Raw genomic sequence first — 25835 nt, forward strand, 5'->3', positions numbered from 1 at the left:
CATACATCATTGGTCCCTCAACATATAGTTGGGATCTATGTAAGGAATAACTGTATTACTGTCAATACCTCAAGCCCCTCACATGGGGAGTTATTCAAGGCCAGTATGTTGATTCAATGAGGAAAATTTTCAGGCATTAGGGGGAGAATTCAAGTATCATAAAGAATGCTAGGAAATTAGTGGAATGTTCAACACATTTCTACCTCATATCCACGTAATCAAAGAGCTGAACCATGCGTTCAGAAGATTTGCAACATATTGCAAATAACCTGCCAGATTCATTTACTGACTATAAAGGTGTCACACAATCCTATAATCCCGCAAAGTATGCCTGAAACAGTGGAGGTACCAACAAAATCCACTCCACTCCCCGTTCAAAGCAACAAGGGGAGATGTATGGCAGAAGTACATCAGGATTCAGCTTCTCGCAAGCAAGGATATCAAGGCCTGTGAATCAGTAAATGCAAGTCAACTTCACGTTGGCAGACACCTAATGGGTAGTATACACCCAGTGGACGGGAAACCTCCACCAACCTAGGTCATAGTGCACACAATGACCGGGATATTGGAATACCCGAGTTAGCCGCATTGGGAAATCGCGAGCAGTCACCTTGGGTAACAATATTTCCATCAACTCTATATTGATATATAGATTTTGGAGAAACATATAACCGAAAGTCTACAATTGTCGACATACATTTCTCAACTAGATTGCAAAACCTTTCACACGATTCAGATCCAAAGACCATGGCCATGGCAAAGTGTGAACAACACTAGCAAAGGGTATAATCTAGGTAGAAATGATCTTGCTCAATAATGGGAAGGTATTCATAAGCAATACTTACACCAGTTTTCTTCTGGAAACAGAATTGAGAACAACGAGGTGGTGAAACAAAGAGCAAGTATTGTAGCACAAGGGTTTACGCAGATACCTAACTATTCTCCAGATCATTCCGATAACTTATATCATTGGCAGTACACAATCATCTATCTCTGCAGTTGATAGATGTAGTGATCACATATCCATGTGTCTCACTAGATTCAGACATGTATGATTGATTTATTGATTTCCAATGGAATCTCAATTCTGAATCGAAATACAAAATGCAACATACATTGTGTAAAAATCAGTAAGTCACCATATGACTTATTGTTGTCGGTACATTTGGTACAGCTGACTTAGTGAGTTCCTTTCCACAAGGATTACTCCTACAATGATGGTTATCCATGTTTGTCTGTCATACACAGTGATTACTCCTGCAATGATGATACATGTAATCATCTAAACGACAGAGTTTAAATGAAGGATTTGGGTAAAACCAAGATACCGCTCGTTACTACAACTTGAGCACCTTCACTCATACATTTTGGTACATTATGTTGTCTATATCCAAAATATATTGGAGAAATTCATTGTGGACAAGTCTTATACATCCATAACTCTCATGGTGGTTCATTCTCTAGACGTAGAGAAAGATCTATTTAGACCAAGAGATGATGGAAATGAAATATTGGGACTCAACCTTTCTTAATGCATTGGATCCACCAAACACAATTGGTTGGTACTCAAGAATATCTTTCGATATCTTCAAGGCATCAAACATCTTGTCCTGGTTTTTCAGTTTCACAGAAATGTAAACACCGATATCATTGGATACATCGATCAGATCCCACTATATCAGATCGTAGACAAGCTTAGTGTTCCTACTAGGTGTGGTAGCCCTCTCATGAAGAGTCTTCGAGACAGACCTCATGGCTACATCCACCAACCATTATCTCAAGGATAATGTTTCTTGTGTTGCCCGGATGCAAACAGGTTACATAATAAGCAATATCGTTATATTGCATATCTTGCAAATCAAATCATGCGACTAATTTGTTCACCAGGTCTCTACCAACTTCTATGTTCTAGAAATGTGTTCATGGAATTGATATATAACGACTTCGGAATATGCAAGAATCAGGGGGAGTATCTTACTGAATTGTTCCTGTTGAAAGCATCATATTATACTCTTTTTCCCTTCATGAGTTTACTTTATAGGTTCTCATAAAGGTTTTTAATGAGGTAATATCAACACAAGACCATATGTCATATTTTCTGTTTTCCCCACCGGGGTTTTTAAGAAAGTATATTAGACATATTTATTGTCCTCTAAACTCTATGGGTTTTTCTCATATTGAGTTACACAGACAATAATCATTATATGTTGCGGCATTTTCTCCTTATTTTTCCTATTGGGTTTGAAGGAGTTTTGGCAACATATCAAACACCTCTATCCTCATTTTTTTTCCACGGGGTTTTTGAAGGAAACTTTATCAAGATGACGTCTGCTCACAAGATCAAGCATTAATTAGGGGGAGCGTTAGAATTAATTAACCATGTGTTAGTTATGGGATTAATCTCTGCTTGTACTAACCGCATGCCGTTGTAAAATTGCCGTGTCGGTTCCCGCCGAACAGGCACCTCCTCTGAACAGACACCTTTCCTAGTGGTGTCCTTTCCCTTGTATAAATAGCAGATGGCATCTAATAAAGAAGGGACTTGATTCATTCAAACAGCAAGGATACCAAGGAGGGCTCGTGCCTAGTCAGTTGGCCCTGAGTTTGTCGACCGCTTGAGCTGGGCAGCCTGGGCGTGCGCGACCTCCAGTGCACCGGCATTGCTCTTTGCGTATGTTGGTTGTGCTTGTGGCTCCAGTCAACAGACAATTCTGTGCCCTAGAGGCATCTCCAGCTGCTCGCGGGTCTTGATGTTAGTAGCTTCTTGTGCGTGCCCACTTCATGGGCACTGGGTGACGAGCGCACTAGCAAATTCTGGTCTACCAAACACGGCATGGATATAAGACATCCGTCCCTCCCTCTCTTCTTGCTGGGTATCTCTATAACTGTCTGTTTCAGACAGAGAGCAACAAGGTTTAAGTACTCCACTAGTTTCAGACAGAGAGCTCAGCCAGGCTTTCCATGAGTGAATTCCAAATCCAGCCTCCGCCACAAAATTTTAATATTTGTGCGGTAGATGCAAAGATTATGCATGTTCCTAAATCCATGCAGGTTATGTATTCAGATGTTCTAAGATATGCAAATTTCTTTTGTCGCTTGGGTTGATTAGTGTCAGAAATGTAAGGCACGATCTATTGGCGCAGCATTTGGTTGGCTCCTGTGCTTACCAAGTGAGTGCTCGGTCGCTCCCTCTGCAACGAGATGAAGGGTAACAGGAATGAAGCAGAAAGTACCACTTCTATAACCGACGGTAATCTTGTATACACTGGGAACATCTAGTCTGTAAGCAACTAACACAAAGTATGTACAAACCTCAAGTCCAGCGGGAGCAACCAAACTTGCGTCCCAGCAATCAAACATAAAACCTATTTCATCCTCGTCGACACTTCTTTCAGCATTTGGGCCTTCTGACTGAAGGCGAAACTGTAGCTCAGTCATCACTGCTCGGCAGCCTGGACCCGCTTCTTCCTGACATCTCTTATTCACTATACTCTGAAGAATAGGATGCTCCGTCGTCGTCGTCGTCGTCAGCGTTCCCCGCTCCACCCTGACTACCACCACCGTCATCATCGTCGCCGTCATCACCAAGTTCGTCATCCTCGCTCATCTCAGCATCATCGTTGTCCTCGTCCATGGGTTGTTCGGCATCATAGTCGGGCCCGTCCTCCTCACCCTCCTCATCGTATTCATCATTATCTTCTGACTCCGAATCCATCATCTGAAGGGGGCTGGATCCAGAATTGCCCCTTGAATAATCTGGAAGCTGCTCATCATAATCCTCGTTCATGGGCTCATCATTTTCTTCGTCCCCTTCTGATTCATCTGATTGAGATACTGAGTTGTTCTCGTCATCCTCGGCATATGCCCGTCTATCCAAGCCCCACTCTTCCGCACCGGAGCTCTGTGGAGAATGCACAATCATAGCCTTTGCATTACTTAGCATGCCAAAGGTTCCCAACAAGTTTGCCTTTGGAATTGATCTGGCTCCAAGCTCAACTGGCTGCCTAGGCCTAACAGTTCGAAGTCCTCGTCCTCGTCCTCTTCCACGACCTCGGACACTGCCACTGCCACTTTCACTGATACTGCCACGTCCACGTCCACGTCCACGTCCTCGCCCGCGCCCACGGCCGCGACCACGCCCACGCCCACGGCCTCGGCCAGCTTGCTTATCTGCGGTTTCCTTATAAGACACATTGTTGTCATCCCTGAACTCAATCCTGGGAGAGCTGCCAACACCTCTTGGGACCCTGCCACCACGACTGAGGGATCTACCTCCCCGGCCACGCCCTCGACCTCCTCGTCCACGGCCTCTAAGACCATTGCTGGGAGTCAGCTGCGCTCCATCATGATGATCAAAACCAGGAGCTCCCACCAGCCCCATTTCTTGTTTGTTCTTAACAGCAGTATATCTCGAAGGACCCTTCTGCATAGAAGAAACAAGGTATGATGAAATAGAGCGTTAAGATATCCAAACAAATCATTGTGATGTATCAACACATGACATAATTGAAGGCATCAAAGATGACACCTTAGGCCTTGTACAATGGGAGGTGCTTAGAGAGATGCTTAGAAAAATAAACCGGATTTTTCTGAAGCACCGGTGCCTATTTCTACAGGAGACGCTTAGTTAAGCGTCTATCCTGTACAAATAAGCACCGGTGCTTAAGGAAAGTCTGGTTTATTTCTCTAAGCACCTCACCTAAGCACCTCCCGTTGTACAAGGCCTTATTACCAGCAAATCATGCAAATACCATGAAAAGATGATGCATAATAATAAGGCAAGACACTCACAATGAAATCCCCAGCTTCTCGCTCTTTATTTAATCCTGCCTTTTGATCAAGCGTGTACGAGAGGGAAGAATCAATGTCTAACAGCCGTAATGTAACAGCAGCAGCAGTGTTGGGTACCCATGGAAGTACAGCAGCAGATCCAGAACATGCAATAGAATTCCGACCAGCAAAATCTAGTGTATTTGAATTAAGCAACTCAGCAGTCGTTTCAAAGTTAGATGACAAGTAATCCCTTTTTAGTGCACCTTCCAGCACAGTTAACAGCTGCAAAAACATGACGACAGCAATATTTCAGGTGGGCAAATACAAACATGTATAAAGGTTCCTGCTAAGTTACCCTCGCTATCAAAACATGGTAAAGTAGCAACTGCTAGAACATTCAGGCTGGCAAACTGAAGCAAGTTGGTGGTGATGGAATCCTTATGGTTTAAAGCAGTATCGATCTGACTATTAGAGGGACTTAGATGACTGTCATCTCTTGTCTAAACTATAATCTACATCACGAGAACTAAAGCAGCGCATGTACAGTTCATTGGGTGAAATAATTTCCAGCATGTTCTTTGTGGACAAGTGGATCCGAGGTGAGGCCCCTCGCCCCTGTCAACCAAACTAAATAAACTACTTGGTGCATTGAGTACTAATGCTAAAACTCAAGGCAGCCGTGTCTATACCAAACAAAAAGAAACTACTTGGTGCATTGACTATAATAGAAAGGCAAAGGATGGGGAACCTGGAAAATTTCTTCGTTGGATGATGTAGAAAACAACTTAACAGCCCATGATTTTCGATATCCATCTGTCCAAAATGGTTGGAGAGCTTCTGCTGGAACCGAGGCCTGAGATACAAAATGCTAACAACTTAAACAACAGAGCTACTAGAAACAAGCACAATAGGAACAGCAGGTCAATGACTAAAAACATGTAATTACCAACCTCAACGGTAGCTAACAGCAGCTTCAGCAATCTCGGTCTTATGGGAACAGAATCGTCTGATAATTGTATCTTCCAATTGGGATCGGTTCTCCGTTTCTCCTCACATTGTGATGTATGTTCCGAGAGACTGTGAATGGATTTGAATGTCTTGTGGCAAGACGAACAGTGCATTTCTTCAGCTAAATAAATCTGATAGCAATAATCACAACCATGTATCAAATCAGAACACCGTTTCTTTCCATATTTCATGGCACATGTGGACTGATGATTGTTGCACTCCCACATCCACTTCAGAAACATACATGCCCTCTTGGAAATAGCAACCTTCTCAAGATCATTACGCCCAAGCTCTATCTTGAAAGAATCCGAGTATGCTACTCCAGTATCAGAAACGACACCTGAAAGGGTGCTGCATGGACTTCCAAATTCATTACTATGATTTGGGCTAATGATTTCACTACTTCCATTTCTCAAATTCCTTCCAGCTGAGTGTTCTATAGTGGCACACTTTATCCTCCCTATAGCATCCTTAAAGGTTGACTCGATGCTTTGCAACATTGAATGCAGATGTGACTCCCTGATGCCACGAGTGTCAAGGGAAGCTACTAAAGCATCAAATGCCTGCATTTTACGGCAAGACATCATGTTAAAACGGTGAGTCTAATTCTGCAGATACATTGCAAATGAGATAATGCAGTTGGTTGTGTAAAAAAACAAACTTCACTTTAAGAGTGACGTAGTACATAATCAGTTAATAACAATTTATGTCCACTTGCTAAATGATGGAGAAAGATGAATGATAATCACTCTAATAAGTATCTACTTTTTCAATAGATCAGCTGCTGTTAGCAGTTCAGAGTTGCTTGGCAGCATATGCTCCAGCACCAGTCCAAACACCAAGGGTAGTAAACTTAAAGAAGAGGTCAGCAAGTAATAATCAACAATAAAAACTAGTTAGAAATTCTCATTTCAAGCTGGTCACAGAAAACTCAATTTCTAGCCGGCACCAGCAGAAATCAGTGCATCCGAGTAATACAGCACAACACTGGCTGAACAGTCACACCAATCTAGAGAAAGGGAGTATTAGAATGGGAGAGGAGAAAGCAAATAATATCTAAAAGCCATTCGATCGAGTATAGATAGATGGTTTATGTCATCCAACAAAAATAGTTTTCAGAGAGACACCGTGAGTAATTTCACTTTACTCTTATCAATTGTGCCCTCCCACAGCCCCACCCTCCAATGATATAGATGCAATCCATTTAACTTGAGGTAACAATTCTCTCTCGTATTTGAATGTCATGTGTTCATACTTAACATGATCGCATAAAGTAAATTGCACAAGCAATGAAGTGACTGATTAACAGATAGAAGGACAAAATGAACCAGCTGAACTGCATCATGTGTCAGCTTCTATTGAGAATATTGGACGACAGAACTGCATTTAAGAGTTAAGAATTAAAAAATACCCACCTCAGCCGAGTCAATGAGCCTCCAGTATCCATCTCTAGATTCAAAGAATATTCTTCCAGATCCAGGGTCATTGGATGATACAGAAGTAGAAAACTGCCAATACCGATTCCGTCTTCGATCTTGTCCAAGAGGCAATGATCTGTAGACATACAGCTGTTCTGCCTTGTGACCAATGAATGATTTCAACTGAGATCGTGTTTTCTCAGATGAAGCATATTGCTGAGCAGATAAGCTCTCTGGGTTAGCATTGGATATCCTGCTTACACCATTCCCCTCATGAACCATAATAAGCTGACTTTGTTGGTCGACGAGCAAATCATTGTTTACTGAGCTGGCCTTTCCACCGTTCTCTTTGATGAGGTTATGTACTGGAGTAAGAGTGCATTCACCAACATTATTTCCTTGATCCGCATCAGCCTTCAAATCCGTGCAAGGATCATGTTGCATTCTGCCTGCAAACTCTTCCCTTGAACGCCTTCTATCAAGTTGTGACTCTGCCCACATTTGCTTTTTTAAAGCATTTGCTGCCTCAAGACGTTCCTGCAAAAGTGCAGTCACTTGCTCAGATGCCGTTCAATGGGAAAATATCAAGATATAGAGAGTAGGCAAGATAAATACCTCCAGAATTGCACGCATAGAATTTCCTTCAGTGGCAACACCAATCAATGCAACCAATGCATTGAGGCGTTCCTCCACACTAAGATCACAGTAGTCACCTTCAGCTAGCCCCTGAACCCAGGATTCCCCTTGGTTACTTTCATCAATCTCTGCGTCTTGTGAAGCTCCAATGGGTGGATCACTTGAAGTACTAACTGCAGTGGACTTATCTACCATACGCTGCAAGCCGCTTGGAGATTTACTGTGAGGGCTTGATGGCATAGATGGGTTAACCACACTTTTTACTTCATCATTTATGTCACCAGCTGCAATTGGCAAGCCAGCATCTTTTGCTCTTACTGAAGCATTAACATCTTTTTCCTCTATATTCACTTCATCGCCATCAGGATCATCATCGGCCTCGTCACATTCAGAATCATCATCCCCCCTTTCAGCATCCTCCACATCCTTTTCCACTTCTTCACACGCCGAAAGTGCATTCTGAAACACCCTTATCTTTTCCCGTGCTGCTGAGAACACAGCCTCAGAATCAGCTGGGTCTTTTCTATAAGGAGTTTTAACACAATATGTAGAGGGCGCGGTTCTTTCAAAAAGCTTGGTATCCCTTGACAATGCAGCAGATATAGATGCCTCAGGTGTCTTGCTTGTTGTAAGGTCCCTAAGTCCAGATCTCTGAAGGGATTAATAATGAAATCAAGAAGGTCAGATAAGTAAACAATATCAGGTCAGGGTTAGTTTGGAAGAAAAACTGAGATGCGGATGTACCTGAATTTTTTCTGCAACTTCCAGTATCGAGAGACCTTTGTCTCCTTCAAGTGATAAAACATGGAAAGCAGCAAATTTTACCGTTCCAGGTGTCAGACGGTGCCTAGACCTGCGACGGTTGGTGTAGCCCCTTTCTTTCATCAAAGCAGCAGATTTCACAGCTGCTGAACCATTTCGCAGAGTGGAAATAACATCCGCACTATTCCGGCCCTGTCAACAAATTTTGCATTAATTTAAGTTCTCGAGTATATACATTCTTTTCTAGCCATGAAGAACAAAAGAGCACAAATTGTAGGTTCATAAATGCTATAGAGCTGCAAATATGTACTCTTTAGTTTCAATTATCATGAACAGCATAAATACTGTCAGTTATCATCCAAGATAATCAGGTGTCCTTATAAAACTAAGGATTGCACATGGTTTGATGAGTATAATAGTATTGTTTACTCCCACCCACTTAGCACCACTTGAGGTTAAGTAGACAGTTCTCATAAGTACTGGTACTAGTTAGATGGTTTTATAGTTCACATGGACACAGCCCGTATTTCATAGTTCACATGGACACAGCCCCATATTCCATGGGGTCATAGACTTTTTTGTCACTGGGGTCATATACCTTTTTGTAACTGGGGCCATATATACTTTGTCCTACAATATACTCCCTCCGTCCCACATATTGTGGGACAGAGGGAGTAGCTGTCAGGCTAATATCATATGTATATTGGAAACTTTCAAAAGTCAATACCTCATTATCGTCATGGTATACATCTTCAGTCCTTTTCTTCAACTGAGGCCCAAAACCAGCAGATAAACCAAATTGGCTCAATATTTCAGGCCATGTAAGATAAGTCAAGTGGCGCTGCCAGGTAAGTATGTTGAACCCCCAAGCATATGCCTAATAGCAAGAAATCAGATGTGTTAAATTATACATAAAATTGGTTCTGTGCGGAACAAAATCTATGTTATAGAAAAAGAGGAGATGTGCACACACACCCCTTCAACAATCTGTGGATGTCCACCTCCTGGATTAGCAGAACTGCTCTGATTCACTCCGGAAACAACTGAAGAAGTCCGGGCAACATCCTCAATATCTTTTATGATGGATTTCAGCACAGCAACATGCAATTCCCCCAACAACCTTGAGTCCTGCCAAATGAATACCAGCAACCAGCAGACAACGTCAAATTTCATAAAAGGCGCAGAAATAAAGTCTCTGAAAACTTAATCATGATCCAACAGTCAAATGCCAGTTCAGTCTTACTCTTTAGCATCCAACAGTCAACGTATGAATGAATAAGATATGAAAGCCAAGGAAGGAGGAGTAAACGAATGGAGAAGTCTAAGGTATTATTCAAATATAACCAGCATCGTATAGCAGGTGCGCACATCTCAGCATTGATTAGAGTCAACAGTACAAAGTTTATGTTTTAGCATCATAGATCGGGCAAATAACTTACATAATCATGAAGAGATTGCACAAACTCATCGAGTGTGAATGATGGAAGCTCAAGTACATCCGCAAAGGTAAAAAAGAACTTCCACACCTGAATTTGATAGAAAGCAGCCTCAGTTAAAAAAAGAATACACTCTAGCATATACTTTGAAAAGAAGGCCCTGTCATCGTTTTACAAAAAACCTGCAGGTTAATGAAGCAAGCAAACACATGTACAAGATTCTTTTTCATACACAATTGCCAAAGAAGCATATGTAGTAGTAGAAGAATAAAACTTTCTAGAGGAACAATACGGTGACAGAAATTGTATTCTTTACACTTCAGCTTTACAATTGTGCCCTTCGTTGACACAGGGCAGCAAGATTTTTAAAGTGCAATTTTCAAGCTTCCGTTTACCTATCTTTGGGTGTGTGGTTGTGGGTAGATTGCTGGTGAGAGGATTTAGGGGACAAAAGAAAAAAAAAGTTGAAGAATCAGATCAGGAGGTACCATCAAAAGGTTTCCAATGTTACTCTCAGAACTTGTCCATGGCTTTATTGAAAAAGGCACCTTCAATCTCACAGCTTCAGTAGGAAACTGTGTCAGCATTCCTGCACAAGGATAAACCACAATTCAGATGTTGCATTAAGCTGCTACACTTCAAGCTTAAACAGAGCCAAAGTAGCAAGCAAAAAAAGTTCCTCTTTTTTGTGATATTTAACTCAACCAAAAGAAAGTGTTCGTATGATATAGCACCAGCTAAGCAGTAAATAATCATGAGATCACTTGATCTACTCCCTTGGGTTCCCTAAAAAGCTGTCTTTGAACAAAGTCAAGGTAACTTTTAAACATTGACTAGCAGTATCATTGGGCATATTTAGACTGGGTGCTTCTAAATCATATGTGCACATTTCTCTTGAAAATTACTTTCATACCATATAAGTTAGTAGGTTGCATACCATGCCACTGTCCAAAGTGACAGCTATTATATGATACTAGAGGAAGTATCTGTTTTCACACTGATAATGATTTTAATATGGGAAGGGTAGACTCCCTTGTGCCTTAAAATATTGAGCATTAATGAAATTATTTCTTTAGTAGCTTCCTTATTAGGAAAAAAAAGGAAACGGCAGGCAAGGCTCAAATGTTTGAACAATTAAACATGTTAAATTAAACTAGTAAAATTATTTTAAAAAGTTCTCCATACTTATAATATATTGATAACCCAAGTAGCAGCAGAACTTCAGGCTGAAAATGTACTAGGAACAGGTAGATCATAAATTTCAAGTTAATAATCCTTTTGACATAGAACTTGTCTTTGGACATACAATAGATAAGTTTAGGTACCCAATTGAGAAAGAGAGTGTTCAGTATTAAATCGACATATGCTTTTCCTTTTCTTTTTCTGAAACAAGAACAAAGGAACCAAAGGCAGTGCACAGTCCATAAGCATAGATCCAGGAATGTAGTGCAGACCTCTAAATGAATCGAGTTGCTGCAATGTGTCACTATCAAGAGAAAGCATCGAGGGCAACCCTTTGCTTCGTGAAACCAGTTCCATTAGTTCTAACCGTTCATCTTCCATTAGTTCCATGTACTCCCGTGCAATTCTACGTGCTGTGGCCCTTTCATTAGCAGCCTTTTGTCTTGCAGCTTCTTTCTCCTTTCGAAGCTCCTCTTTCTGCTTTAGTTTTTCGGCCTGTGCAGAGAACAGGTTATAAACTGAAAAGTACAAGTGGTCTAATCTCTATGCCTAATGCATTCATAGTTTAGGAGCCAGTGAACTAACTCTCAAGGATTGTTTCACCAAAAACTTCTCCATGCGCTTCTGTTCACGCCATTGTTCCTTTTGGAGTCTCTCTTCTTCCCTCTGTTTTTCGCGCATAAACCTCTCCTCTTCTTTTTTTCTTTCACGGTCATACCTCTCAACTTCCTTCCGCATTTGTTCTTCTCTCTGCAAATATATTAGAATGTTAAATGTCTTACCATGAAAGACACAATTGATCTTCTATAACATGAACAAGGAATACCTTTTTCTTCAACACATCTTGCTTCTCGAGTTCCTTTCTTATCCGTTTTTCTTCAGCATCAACTTCCTTCGCAATCTTTGATTCTTCATTATGCTGGAGTAAATATGAGAACAAAGATCATACATCAACTCACATGATGTGTACAGAAAAAAATGGTATCCATGAAGCAAAAATCATACTTTTCGCTTTCTATCCAGTCGATATGCATCTTCATCGTGATAATCCACTCCTTCAGCGGATGCAAGGGGATTTTGAAGTCCAGCAACCTGAGGAATGCCAAACTGGCCTTCGATTCGAGCAGGACTAACATCAATATTCGAAGCCATCTCATAATCTGTGGATCCTGACAGGGAGATCAATGGTTTTCCATGTTGATTTAAATGGCTAGAGCCAGATACTTGACCATCAAACGCATAGCTAGATGCTTTCTCAGCACCATGTAGCAAGTGTGATCCTGTAGACAGAGAAGATATCCTCGAATTTGAAGCTTCCGCTGGAGCATCATAAAAGCACGACTGGCTTGTCCTCTCATATATATCGCTAGAGTGTTCTGGAAGAAACTGGTACTCATGTACTGCCCGTGAAGGAAGATGAGAAGAATTTCCAGACATGTACTTCCTCTTCCCGGTAACTGTACTTGAAACAGAAGGGTCTATGCTTGGCAAGAATGCTGATGCCTGCAAGGAAAAAACAGAATAAAAAATACTGTCAAACTAAAAACAACAAGGCAAGCAGAAAACAGAACAGGAGGATGCAGCTACTGTAAAATTGAGTATGAAGTATGAAAGTACAAGTGTGATGTGATCAGTCATGAGAGAAGAACACATGTTTGTAGTAACCAAGCTAACAAGAACCACTCATCCACGTATTGGTCCATAAACAGAGCAGAAGAAACGTCTCTCTTTGCACTGTTCCCATTAATGCAACAATATATATACAAGGAATAAACTCAAAATTTTCCATTTAATGGAGCCAAGGGTAGGAATGCACAGTTACTGCAAAAGGCCATGCCCTGTACTCGAGTCAAATGAGCAATCTACATCACAAAAGGACAAGCTAAGAGATCGAAGGTCCCACACCAGGTGGGGTCTGGGGAAGGATTATATGAGGCAAGCCTTACCCCTGCACATTGCAGTGCAGAGAGGCCGCATCGAACCCAGGACCTCTTTCTTGGCACAACTGGGGAGTACTTCCACCACTGCGCTAACAACCACATTTACAAACGACAATAGTAACGTACTTTCAAGCAGTGGTACACGAGAAGGGTCATATGCAATACTATCAAGAGCAAAAATTAATATATGACATCAAATCCAAAATTGACTTCATAGGACCATCGATAAAGTTCCAGTACAACAACTTGCTAGTTTACATACATTATAAAGTCATTGTGGCCATTTTACAAAGACACCATAAGGTAGGCTCTGCGCAAATAATTAGCAGTTGTCTCTAAACCATATAATTTCCTTGGTTAGGCTGCTCAAATGATTGGTTAATTTTGCCTTTGAGCAGCTAATCGGGTCAACAAGGCCAGAAAACCATAAAGAACATACATCATAACATATATCATTAGACCTAGCGTTAATCCCAAACTTGGCCCCGAAGCCAGTTGGGACAAATTCGCATGGATATTACACGCAGCCAGCTTTCAAGATTAGCCATGATGATTTCGCCATGTTATATGCAGCGCTGCTTAGGATCCAATATCTTCATAAGTAACTATGGTGCATCAAATGCAAATATGCAAGTAGTGCCTCAACAAACATTTGAAGTATTCAGAGGTGGCTCTGCATGAAAGACAGTTCGCTCCTTGCAGGCACACTGGGATATAAATGGATAAACCCTCTCATCAAACAGTTTATTATGAATGCAAACTGGGATGGACTAGTTAACCTTCTACTCAGACCATCTACTCGGTAACAGGGGTGCAGCTCAGTGACTGCCATTATTAAACATGTGTCTGCAAATGCACTGAAGCATACCTTCATGGGCTTGGGATCATGTGCAGAAAATACACTGGTCTCATGTGATCGATAAGGCTGCTTCCGCTGCTCTGGAACTACTCGACAACATGACAAGAGCAGAGATCAAGTCAGAATATTGATAGTATACTATACAGCAGCAGCAGCAGCAACAACAACAACAAAGCATTTAGAATATTGAAAGTACCACACAAACAATTCGCATCAACAGCAACACTACAAAACGATACAGCATCTAACACTTGCGTGAACACAAAAATAATTCAAGTTCATATCCACCTCTATTACTCATTCGTGCCATTAAGCATGCAAACATACTAGGCATAAACGAAAAATAAAGACAGAAGCACAATGGGCATAACACTCATACCAACAGGCATAGGTGCTCCGAATGCACCAGGAGGAAGCGGATCAAAGTGATCGCCAAGCACGGGCCCATCCTCCCTCAGCGGCTCTCCTATGAGCTGCTGCACGGTCTCAATAGCCCGGTGCGCGGCCCGCGTGAGCTGCACCGGTGCCTGCGGAGGCAGCATGACCGGATGCGCCTCGTAGTACCTCCTGTCGATCTCGGGAGCAGAAATCCTCGGCACGGCCGACGAGCGGCCAGGCCCTCTCCGGGAGCTGCTGCAGGGCAGCAGCAGCTGCTCGCCATATGCTGGCTCAGCGTGCGGGTGTGGCAGCACGGGCGGGGGCGCCAGGACCGGCACAGCGACCTCCTCGTCCCTCCGCTTGGCGGCGGGCGGCGGCCTGCGGTCCTTGAGCCTCCGGTGGCAGAACCACATCTGCAGCTGCCTGTCCGTGAGCCCCAGCTTCGCCGACAGCTCCACCCGCTTGGCCTCGTTGGGGTACGGGTCCTCTGCACCATCACCAGAAATAAATCCTCAGGAAAAACTCACGAGCGTGCATACATTTTTGACGGAAAAGAAAATCCTGTGAAGCGAAATACAGAGGGCTGAGGAAGGAAGCGTGGGCGAACCTGTGTAGGTCTGCTCGAGGACCTCGAGCTGGTAGGGCGTCTTCATGACGCGCCTCGCCGTGGGCTTCCCGCTGGATCCAGACGCGCCGCCGGGTCCCGCAGCCCCGGCGGCCCCCGCGGAGGGCGCCGAGGAGGAGGCCGGCGCGGGGCTCCCCGGCGCGGCCCCGGGCCCGTCGTCCCCTCCGTCGCCGGAGGAATCCATCCCCGCCGATGGATCGAATGGAACCCTAGATCCGCCGAAACCTAACGACACCAACGACCGCACCTCACGCCCCCTGGAACCCCGCGGCCGAGGACGAGGACCCGAATCCGGACCCGCCCGGCGACGGCCCGCGCCGGGAACCCCGCGAGCACGAGGGAGGAGGGGGAGGGCGGCGGCGACTGGGATTGGGATTGGGGGAGAGGGGCGGGGGAGGAGAGACGGGAGGCCACGGGATGGATTTGGATTTGGATTTGGATTCGGGTCGCTGGACGATGATGCTGCTGCTGTTCCATGCTACGATAGGACGACTAATAAAAACCCCTCCTCCTTTCCGCTCGCTCTCCGTTTATTATTTGCTCTTTCTCCTCTTTGCTTGCTGCTGTTAATGGGAATAATGACGCGCGGATTCGCCCGCGATCGAGCGATCGATGGTGGCCTCTGCCGCGTCTGCGTCTGCGACTGCGTCTGGTGGAAGGAAGGGGTGGGATTTGGACGGGGCGTGTTCATAGGTTGTTCCTCGCGCCGTAGAACTGCCGCTGGATCTTCTGTGGGTGGGGTGGGGACTGGGGAGGGATGGGTCCGCGCCCGGGGGTCAGTCAGGTGAGGAGCACGTCACCTTGCCTCTGGGTCAAGCCGGCCAGCCGGTCGATCAAGTCAACTCAGCCACTTTTGTTTTTTCGGGAAACTCACTTTGTCCTCACTCATGCGCACCCGGGAGCAACTTCCTGGTCGGTCACCCATCCTGAAATTACTCCAAGCCGAGCATGCTTACCTTTGGGGTTCTTTTCGAATGGGCTCCCGAAAAAGAGAGAATTCCTTGTTGATATGAGTAGCCTATCATCCCTATTAAGCCAGGCTATCACAGATAAACTGGGCCACAACTAACTGGGCTAAGTCCCTAATATGCCGGTCATAACAGCGGCCACCTATAGCGGAGCAAACGTTTACTCCACTAATAACTTCACTCGATCGGATCCCCCTCTAGTAACATATGTTCTTATCATATCCTTTTATCTCCTCTTCACAAACTTTATCATAGAATAAAACCTCTATAGAGTTAGCACAATAGTAGGCTAAAATCAAGAATAGCCTCCTGTCGTATCTCTTGTACTTCAACATCATGTAGTATCATGTTCTATTCAACTTATGAACCTCATAACAGAAAGGCATTACTCCTATAAAGGATGGTGGAGTACCCGCCTCCCTGTGCTCTTCACGCGTGAGCAGAGCCTCCTTGTCGTCTGTTGCTGGATGGCTAGCCGTGGGAGCCTCGGGGCGGCTTCGGGTCGTCCGATCTGCCCAGACGACTCAACCCAGGCGATCCAGCTGAAAAGTCCATGACGGGTGGATGCCTGATTTGTTTTTCTACCTTTTTGCTCGTGTTGCATCTTGGCCCAGTCACGGCCCATCTTGCCAGCACGTCTCTCTTAGTTGCGGAACCGTAGAGAGGCATAGGTATGTGCATGCCTATATATCGCTTCACGCGAGTTGGAAGAGGCGCTCGCCTGAACCGTACAACACATAGCCCCGGTCCAAAAACGCCGGAAGCTCCCTCACTCGCGGCTCGCCCTCCTCCAATGCGTAGCTAAATCCAAGTCAACACATGTATACATCAGGTGTGCAACTACATGAGTTTTCTTTTCTTTTGTTCATATTTTTTAAAACGTAAAATTACTTGAAATAAATAAAACCCTGAATTTGAAGAAAAAAGTAACACATATTCAAAAATATATAGTTTGCAAAAAATGTTAATCATGCATTTAAAAAATGTAAACATGTATATAAAACTGTTTCTGATGTATACGAAAAATGTATAGCCTATATAAAAAATAAGACATCAACAAATATATTTGAAAAAATGTTAATGCAATACAAACTGTTAGGATAGTCTGAAAAAACTTGATCTCACTCAAAAATATATTCCAACAGGTATTTGAAAAAATGTTTAATCGTATTCAAACCTGAACTTAAAACCATGTGTTTGAAGAAAAATGTTAATCAGGTATTGAAAATTATTTAATGGGCATAAAAAATGTATCAGGTGTATATAAATCATGTACAATGTATATGAAAAAGTAGACATCAGAGCATATGTTCCAAAGACCTGTTAAACATGTACGGTGAACGGTTTTCAATACATAATGTGCGTTGAACATTTTGAAAATATGCTTTGAACCTTTTTAAAAATACGCTGACAATCTTTTAGTGTATGCTGAGCATTTTTCAAAATACATATTGAACTTTTTTGTAGAATATGTTCAAGAATTTTTTAGCATATGATGAATATTTTTATGATGCACATGAACTTTTTTTAATATATGGTGAACATTTTCTTAATATACGATAAACATTTTCGTAACACATGGTGAACTTTTAGTATAATAGCACAAATGCCTGTGCGCTGCAACGGAAACAGAAAACTCACTTCAGTAATGCAATGGCTCACATCACCAGACATGACGACATCAACAAAGTCCTTGAAATCCTTCACGTTATCACATGAGAAACAACATAATATTAGGAGCGCTCCATCTTTGTATAATATAATAGAGAAAAGTGCGGAGTTTGTGTCGCACATAGCAAGGACTTCGAGTCTGACTCCTTGTACTTTAGTGACGGGAGGTTCTGAGTCAAGCAGAAAAATAAGAGTAATGATTTATGTTGTTCTCAGAAATATATAGCATATGACCAACAAAAAGAACTCATGTAGTAGAACTGCCGGAGATACAACCTATGTACACATATATACATCAGGTGCGTCTGCGTCTGCGTCTGGTGGAAGGAAGGAAATTTCGTATCTCTGGAGGGGAGGGGTGGATTTGGACGGGGCGGGTGCGTGCGTGTTCATAGGTTGTTCCTCGCGCCGTAGAACTGCCGCTGGATCTTCTGCGGACGGGCGTGCGGGCGAGGGGTCCATGCTGCCGTGGCACCCGGGGGTTTGACACCACATCAGGCCAGTCGGTCAGGTCAACTCAGCCGAAGTACTCTACTCTACTTCTTTTTTCCACGGGAAAATATTTCGAAATAAAATATTCACAACATATTATTATTTTTAATAAAAGACACCGTAAGGGCATTAATATTTTTTTGCGGGCAACAAGGCCATTGCCAGGCATAATGAATTAAGGCCAGACATGGGATTTTCACCTTGAAAGGAAGACTTTGAACTTCATCTGTACTATCGCACCCACTTACACACCGCTGCTACAAATCCCAAAACTCCAAGCAAGGTCCTCAACGCCGTAGGCTTCAATCACCATTATTAGTCCTCCAATCTTGGCTTCCATGACATTTTCTGCCTCTGACTTCATCATGGAGCTAAACATATCTCCCGATGGCAACAGATAGCAGAGCTTCGCGCCGCTCGTTCCTTAACGGAAAACCAATGGGCACGACCGAATCTCACCCGATCCAGCAATCTCCAGGTATAACACGCCCATGGGAGTTCGCCGGTGGAGCCTTCCGGAACCCGCCACTCCGGCCAGATAAGGAAGGACAAGCGTAAGGAAGGTCTTCATCGCAAGAGGAACCCTAGGACCACCGCCTTTACTCGAGCACACCAGCAGGCCCCCCACACCGCCGGACGGAGCAGCATCGGAGAAGACAGCCGCGGCACACGACCACAAACAGTCCATGGCAGGGGTGACCCAGATCGGACCCTTAGGCCCTGATACGACCCACCATCGCGCCGTCGGAGATTCATGCCGACCCGCCGCGAAGACGTCGCTCTGGCTTCAGGCCACGGCTACAGGTCGCGTCACCCTTGAACCGCTGCCACCACTCCACAACCGCTCATGGAGTCGCCGCCACAGTGCACTCTCCTCCCCTCTATCTTTAGACGAGAAGGGCGCCGCCACTGCCGCCGGCCAGGGGGCACACCGATGAAGGGGGGTTGAGGGTACGGGGGAGGATCCTTCGGAGTCGCCCGGGCGGAGGTGGCCCGGGAGGCGGCTAGGTTTCGGATGGGTTTTGGATCGCCGCTGCGGATCCGAGGCCTTCCCTTCCCTCCCTTGGGGAAGAAGGTGAGGGTCGCGGAAGAGGGGTGGAGCGGCGGCGCTGGAGGGAGAGAGGCCGTCGGAGTTGGGGCTGGGGCGGTCGCCGGGGTCGGGGCAGAGGAGAGCGGCAGCGGGGTCGGGGCAGGCGCAGCTCACGTCTAGCTTAGGGCCGAACACATTAAGGATCCATGTGATTAGAACCATAACCAGGATTTTCGCAGCCATGGAGTCCATAACACGTTTTTGCCTCCTCGTTGATGCACGAACATACTTTCTCCCAATCTTCTTACTCGTAAAATTGGCCGTGAGATTATAATATTAAGTGAAAAGAAAAAATCAATGTTGCACATTATGGAGATTATTTGTTTAGTTAATATTGTTTTCAAGATTAAATGTAATTATGCAATCAATGTTGTTTAAAAAATCTATCACAATTAATGATATATTGGAAATCAATAACAATTAACGTAATTAGTGGTGTTTTTGTTATGTCCTTGATGTGATGGATACACCATTAGAGCGTCATATGGGACGTTGGATACATGTGGTTGTATGGCTGAGATCATTTGGATTCACCTAACTCGCGTTTTTATAAGTAAGTAGTAGTAAATGTTAGTTTGGAACTTGTTCCTTTCTCTCATGATCTAATTCTCTTTGCAGGTCCGTCGGCACCAAAAAGGTGGATATTATTTTCTTTAAAGCATGACCCTTTGATTGATTTGGGTTCCTTACTAAACTTTGTACTGCTTCCTCTTATGACCGCCCCCTGTGTTATTGTTTGTTCCCAATTTTTGTCACTCAGGGTTTCTGATAACTGTAGTGGGTGTCGGTAGCTTTAATGCAGAGCAGATCGATTCAAGCTCCATTTGAATGTGTTAGTTCATCTATGCTTTTTATTGTATTTGACAGATTAATGGGTTGTACTTATTCTCGAGGGCCTTGTGGACAGTATTCTAAATTGTATTCATTGCTTCAGGTACCTGTTTCTCAAGTATTTTCACTAAACTACGCATAGGTCATACATAGACGTTAACAAATACAACAGCCTGATTAGTGCGCACATTCCCGCCTCAAGAGACATGCCCAGAGCGTGTCCGAGCCAATAGTGAGCTATGGAGGCACTAGTATGGTGTGGTCCCGGAATCCACATGTGCATATGAAGACGAGGCAGCACATTTAGTTAATCCTCACATGCGCTCTCTCTCTCTCTCTCTCTCTTCTTCTTCTTCTCCTGGTGGTCGCTACCCCCACTCTTGCTTTTCTCTCCCAATTTTTCATCAAAGCAGCCGACTCCTCTACAAGATCTCGCTTTGGCCTGCAGACAACCATCTTTTCTCTCTCTCTTATGGGGCAGTTGTCCAAGATGGAGGGTAGTACATGCTCAAAGAGCATCTATGACCGGACCCCTCGAACCCCCCTACATGACTGGGTGCATGGCATCAAGGTCGAGGGGAAGGGGGAGAATGGCCTAAGTGCCACCGACGGGCGGGCCAGGGGAGGACAAGGACGGGTATTGCGTGAATCCGTGCCGATGCAAACCTTGCCCAAATTTGGGCTAGAAATGGGTCGCGGGCAGATGAAAAAGGTCGCTCATTCGTTTGGGTCACCGGGTTGGGGCACATTTTGTGTTCGTTTTGACTGAAACGTACAGGGACGGACCAAATGTGGTCGTGCGCTCGAGTTAGCCCGATGATCGAAAGAATAATTAGTTGATAAATTAGTGTAAGAACCTCGAGAATAAGCTTAGAAACTGGTGTCAACACTAGTAGAAAAAGGACCTAATGTGAGACACATTAGTCTCAGTTCAATTTTGACCCGGTACTAATGGCACCATTACTCCCGGTTCGAACGGCTATACATTAATGCCGGTTCGTGTTGAACCTTTAGTATCGGTTCGTGCCACGAACCAGTACTAAAGGGCTGGTAGCAGGCTGGCGTCAGGCCGGGGCCCCACGAGCCCCTTTAGTCCCGGGTTGTGGCACGAAACTAAAGGGGTCTGACCTATAGTCCCGTTTGGAGACACAAATTGGGACTATAGGGCAAATTTCAAAGTCTACCCCCTGTATCGCCCCATTTCAGTTAAAAAAACAAAAGAAAATGATAAAAAATTCAAAAAATAAAATTCTTCGAGATGTAGTTATATTACTAAATCTACTAGTTAGGAAAATTAAAAAACTTAATTTGGACAAGATTTGCAAAAAAATGTTATGAAAAAGTAAAACGGCTATAACTTTTGCATACGATGTCGGAAAAAAACGTATAAGATATCAAAATGTTGAGCATGAAATACGCATCCAATTTTGACGCCTACGGCCTGTTTGCAATTTCTTAGAATCCTCAAATTCTAAAAGGAAAAAAAATAGCTCAAATTTAAGCTTTTTTGAATTTTGGTCAAACTGTGGTCAAACTACTTATTCAAGAAATATTAGTGTTACTAAATAATTTTTCAAGAATATTAGTGTTACTAAATAATTATTTCAGTTTTTTGAATTTTGGTCAAATCTAGTCAAACTATGGTCAAATTGTGGTCAAACTACTTATTCAAGAAATATTAGTGTTAGTAAATAATTACTGTTTTTTAGAATAATAGTTTCAAACTCAAATGGTGAAATGTGTGACCTAATGCTCAAGCTAAACTCATGAGGATTAATAGGATTGACAGCTTACATTTGTGAGGAAAACAACAAGTGCAGACTTGGAAAGTAGGGGAATAAAACTCCGAAGTTAAGCATGCTCAGGCTGGGGTAGTGAGAGGATGGGTGACCGGACGGAAAGTTAGATGATTTGGAATGAGTGATCCACACTTGAGTAGTTAAGAGGGGTGATTAGAGACTAAATCATCAAATAATTCAGAAAATTGAAAATAAAAAATCAAAATTTTTTCCAAAATTTTCAAAAAAAATGAAAAAAAACCTTTAGTAGCGGTTGGTGTTACCAACCGGTACTAAAGGTCCCCCATACCACGGCGCGAGCTCACGCCACGTGGTGGGCCTTTAGTGGCGGTTCGTGCCGAACTGATACTAAAGGGGGGGCTTTAGTCTCCACCCTCTAGTGTCGGTTGCAGAACCGGCACTAAAGGCCCTTACGAACCGGTAATAAAGCTCTGTTTTCTACTAGTGCAATATTATGCCGATCAATGATGTGGTGGGATGAGTATTGTTGGCACCATAGTAGCGACAATTTGGTTGGAGATCCCTTGGCAAGCACGGGTGAGCATGGAATGAGAGGGTCGATGCTCGTACATGGCATAGTTATGACGTGGTGCACTGCCGACAGCGGAGCAGCGGGCGTGGACGTCCAAGAAAACTGTTGGTCACTCAAGAAAGAGTAAAATGCATGGCGGTACTTGAACTTGCGAAGAAAGCACGCTTCGATCATTGTACTTCAAAATACGGTCACTCAATACGTCTACACGTGATTCTACGGTCACTGTTCACCGTACGTCACTCGTCGCCTCTCCATTTGACCACTTTTTGACCAATCTGAGGCGACAGCTGGCGTCGCGGTTTTTTTTGTAAATTAGCTCGCGGGGGGTTATTTCCATCCACCACCCTGTGCCGCCAATGCCAAATCCCTAATTCCCCACTCCTTGCCGCCGAGGCCGACGCCCTCCCCCTGCTGCTTGCCGCCGCCGCCACCATCTTCACCGCTCCGCCATGCTGACAAGCTCGGTCAGGTCATCGCTCGGCGGCCGTTCAGTGGTGCTGCCATTGATAAGATGCCCTCCTTGTTGCACTCGTGTGAAGTTCTACCTCTCGAACACGGAGAAGCACGAGGGATGGGTCTTCTACAGGTGTCCTATTGGTGTAAGTGGAGTGCATCCGTTGGCGTTTGTTAATTTTGGTAGATTTTGTGGATCTTGTGATGGTGATTTTTGGCGTGTGTTCATTTCTTTTGATCTTCAGGACCATTTCTGGCATTGGGAGTTGGAATACGTTGCCTACTTGTTGGACAATCAGTTTCTCGTTGGCAATGAAGCTGTAGATGCATTAGGAGCTGTAGAGGAAAGGAGGGAAGAGCTGATGCAAGCAAGGAATCGAAGATATGCAAGTGGAGGTGCAGTTGATCTTCCAGGCCTTGAATATGGAATTCATGGAAGAGTTGCAGCTCAAATGAGCAATCATCAAGCAGAGGCACTCGTAGGGTTAGCCAATCAAATATTGGTGATGTCGAAGGCACTGGTGGCAGCATTCATTGTACTTGTCGTGCTTTTAGCTATTTCTTTGGTGAAGAAGTGATGGAGTTGATGCCGTATGTAGTTGATGCAGATGAACTGGTAGTATGAAGTGATGGAGTTGATGTAGTATGTAGTTTGTTAGCAAATTAACTGGTAGTATGAAGTGATGCTTTTGCATTGTAAGTCTGAAGTTGATGTAGTTTCCAGTTTGCAGTTGGAGTTGATGTAGTGTTGTTAGTCTGAAGTGACAATCTTTTGCATTATAAGTGATGCTTTTGCAATATGTAAGCAAGTGACAATCTTGTAATGCAAATGGAAGTTAATTTGACATGTTGAAGCTGTTGATGCTGTCATATGAAGATATCATTTTTATGCCAGTTGATTCTGTGTACATTAGAGATCATCATATTTGATATCAATGGAAGTTAATGTTGTGCAAGTTATCATGTTGCTGTCATATGTAGAGATCATCATATTTGGCTTATGTGTATATTTGGCTTCATATGTAGAGATCATCATATCATGTTGCTGTCATATCATTTTTATGCTATTTGATGTTGTTATCATCTTGCTGTACATTTGACCATTTGACCATCTGTGTACAAGTGCATTTAGGGAGAAAATCATAAGCATAACCAGCAATCCATATCTGGGAAGTACCAACAAGTGCATTCAGTTACAAAATGATCAATAATTGATCCATACTCATGTGTACACATAAGTATGGATCAACTATAACATTTCTCATCAGTCACATACTACTACATCATGCTTAAGAAGTAAAGGATGCTACACATCAGGTACATCATCTGAAGATGGCAAACATAGAAGTGCTTTTGGTCTTGCTAGGAAGTACAAGATCACCATCTGAATCAGGTTGTGGACCTGCAGGCCTCTTGCCAAGAGCAATACCTACCAGCCTCATTTCCTCCTTCCTAGCCTCAGCAGCAACAACCCTGTCTGCTCTTTTTCTTGCTGTTGCAGCTTCTTTTTCTGCTCTCTTCTTGGCAGTAGCTTCCTCCTTTTGAGCCTTCTTCTCAGCTTGCTGCTTTGCTTTATGCTCAGCAGGCATAGCTTTCTTGGTCTCCATAATGATCTGCCTTGTCTCTTCCCTAGCCTTCTTTGCTATTTCAGCTTCTTCTTTTCTCTTCACTCTCTTCTGAGCTTGTGACCACCTCTTCCTCTCTGCTTCCAGTGCTTTCTTTTCCTCTTGCTGATGTCTCTTCCTGGCAGCTTCCTCTGCTTTCTTTAGTTGTTCCTCCCTTCTTGCTGCAAGAAGTGCTTCTTTCTTATCTTCCAGTTCTTTGCCTCTCTGCCTCTTGAGGAGAAGCAATCTTTTGGCCAAGTCACCTTGCTGGATTGAGCTCCCATTGTTGCTTGTGTTACCTTGGGTTTGATTGAGCATGGCCCTGGCAGCAAATATGAAAGTTGATTCTGGTATAGGCCCTGTTGCAACCACTCTTGGCAGAGGCCTCTGGATGAAAAATTGTACATATTGCAGTTTAGAATAACATGTTTTATCAATGAACTTAAGATCAATTACAGGAAACAAGGACATTTACTTACATTCTGAACCATATGATCAACCATAAGATCTTCTATGACATGATTTTATGGAGAGTTATGCTCCTGTTGAAGTGCAAGTAATTATGAATCATATCTTTGCAATATTTCTGATTATCAACTATGCAAGAAACCTACAGTACAAATGATGGAAGACATACCTGAGTAATGACTTGCTCATCATCTCCTACATTTGGATCAGCTTCTGCATTACTAGCTTCCACCTTTGGAGGAACTTGTGCATTAGCAGCTTCATCATCTCCATGTGGTGCTGGTGGAGCTTGCACATTTGGAGGGGGCAACCTAGCCTTGAGGTACTTGCAGCCTTTGATATTGTGGTCTGGCTCTCCACAATAGTTGCAATGCATGATCACACCATGCCTTGACATTTTTTTTGCCACCATTGCTGCAAGAAACTTCATGTGGGGCCTTCCTTTTGCTCTTGCATGGCCTACCTACCTGCTTGGTGTACAATGGTGGCTTAATTGGGGGTCCATTCATCCTCTCCCATTCTGTCTTATCTCTGCAGGGGTAGATGATGTTGTTGTATGCTTTCTTGAACATCCCAACAGAATAACATTGGTTAACCAAGAGGAGGGGATCCACTCTCTCATGTCTAGCACATGCTATAGCATGTACACATGGTGTGCCACCCTTCTGCCACCTCTTGCAGCTACACTCATTACTATGCCAATCAACAATGTAGTCAGTCCCTCTATCACCAACCTGAAAGACTCCATCACCAGCCCCTTTAACATAGCAGGTGTTTGCCCATTTAGTTAGCTTATCAACCTTGTTCTTTATCTTAGGGCATATGTTTCCTTTCATCTTTTCTGCTTCTATCTTCTTGGTGTAGTGCCTCTGCATCAATTGCCCTTTAATCCTTTCTAGCATTGACA

The 25835-nt window shown here is 43.7% G+C and overlaps 1 protein-coding gene across 1 annotated transcript; it reads right to left on the reverse strand.

Annotated features, from left to right (window-relative positions):
* Positions 1-3218: 3218 nt before the first annotated feature.
* On the reverse strand, positions 3219-15735 carry LOC123145755 (homeobox-DDT domain protein RLT2). Its single transcript, XM_044565245.1, has 18 exons — positions 15000-15735; positions 14394-14879; positions 14024-14100; positions 12221-12718; positions 12042-12134; positions 11801-11965; positions 11488-11710; positions 10522-10622; positions 10037-10123; positions 9573-9725; positions 9325-9474; positions 8580-8789; positions 7815-8486; positions 7197-7736; positions 5724-6344; positions 5522-5626; positions 4792-5055; positions 3219-4423 (listed from the first exon to the last, which is right to left on the reverse strand). Exons 1-18 carry the CDS (start codon positions 15199-15201, stop codon positions 3479-3481), a joined length of 5592 nt encoding a protein of 1863 aa, XP_044421180.1. The 5' UTR covers positions 15202-15735; the 3' UTR covers positions 3219-3478.
* Between the last annotated feature and the right edge of the window lie 10100 nt (positions 15736-25835).

Source organism: Triticum aestivum, chromosome 1B (genome assembly GCF_018294505.1).
Source record: "Triticum aestivum cultivar Chinese Spring chromosome 1B, IWGSC CS RefSeq v2.1, whole genome shotgun sequence".
Taxonomy (NCBI): Eukaryota; Viridiplantae; Streptophyta; class Magnoliopsida; order Poales; family Poaceae; genus Triticum; species Triticum aestivum.

Coding starts and splice junctions, on each gene's coding strand:
- LOC123145755 (XM_044565245.1), bottom strand. CDS start 15,201: ATGGATTCCTCCGGCGACGGAGGGGACGACGGGCCCGGGGCCGCGCCG. Junction 10,623..11,487: donor GCAACTCGATTCATTTAGAG/GTCTGCACTACA, acceptor ATCCTTGTGCAG/GAATGCTGACACAGTTTCCT. Junction 9,726..10,036: donor TGCAATCTCTTCATGATTAT/GTAAGTTATTTG, acceptor TTCATTTGGCAG/GACTCAAGGTTGTTGGGGGA.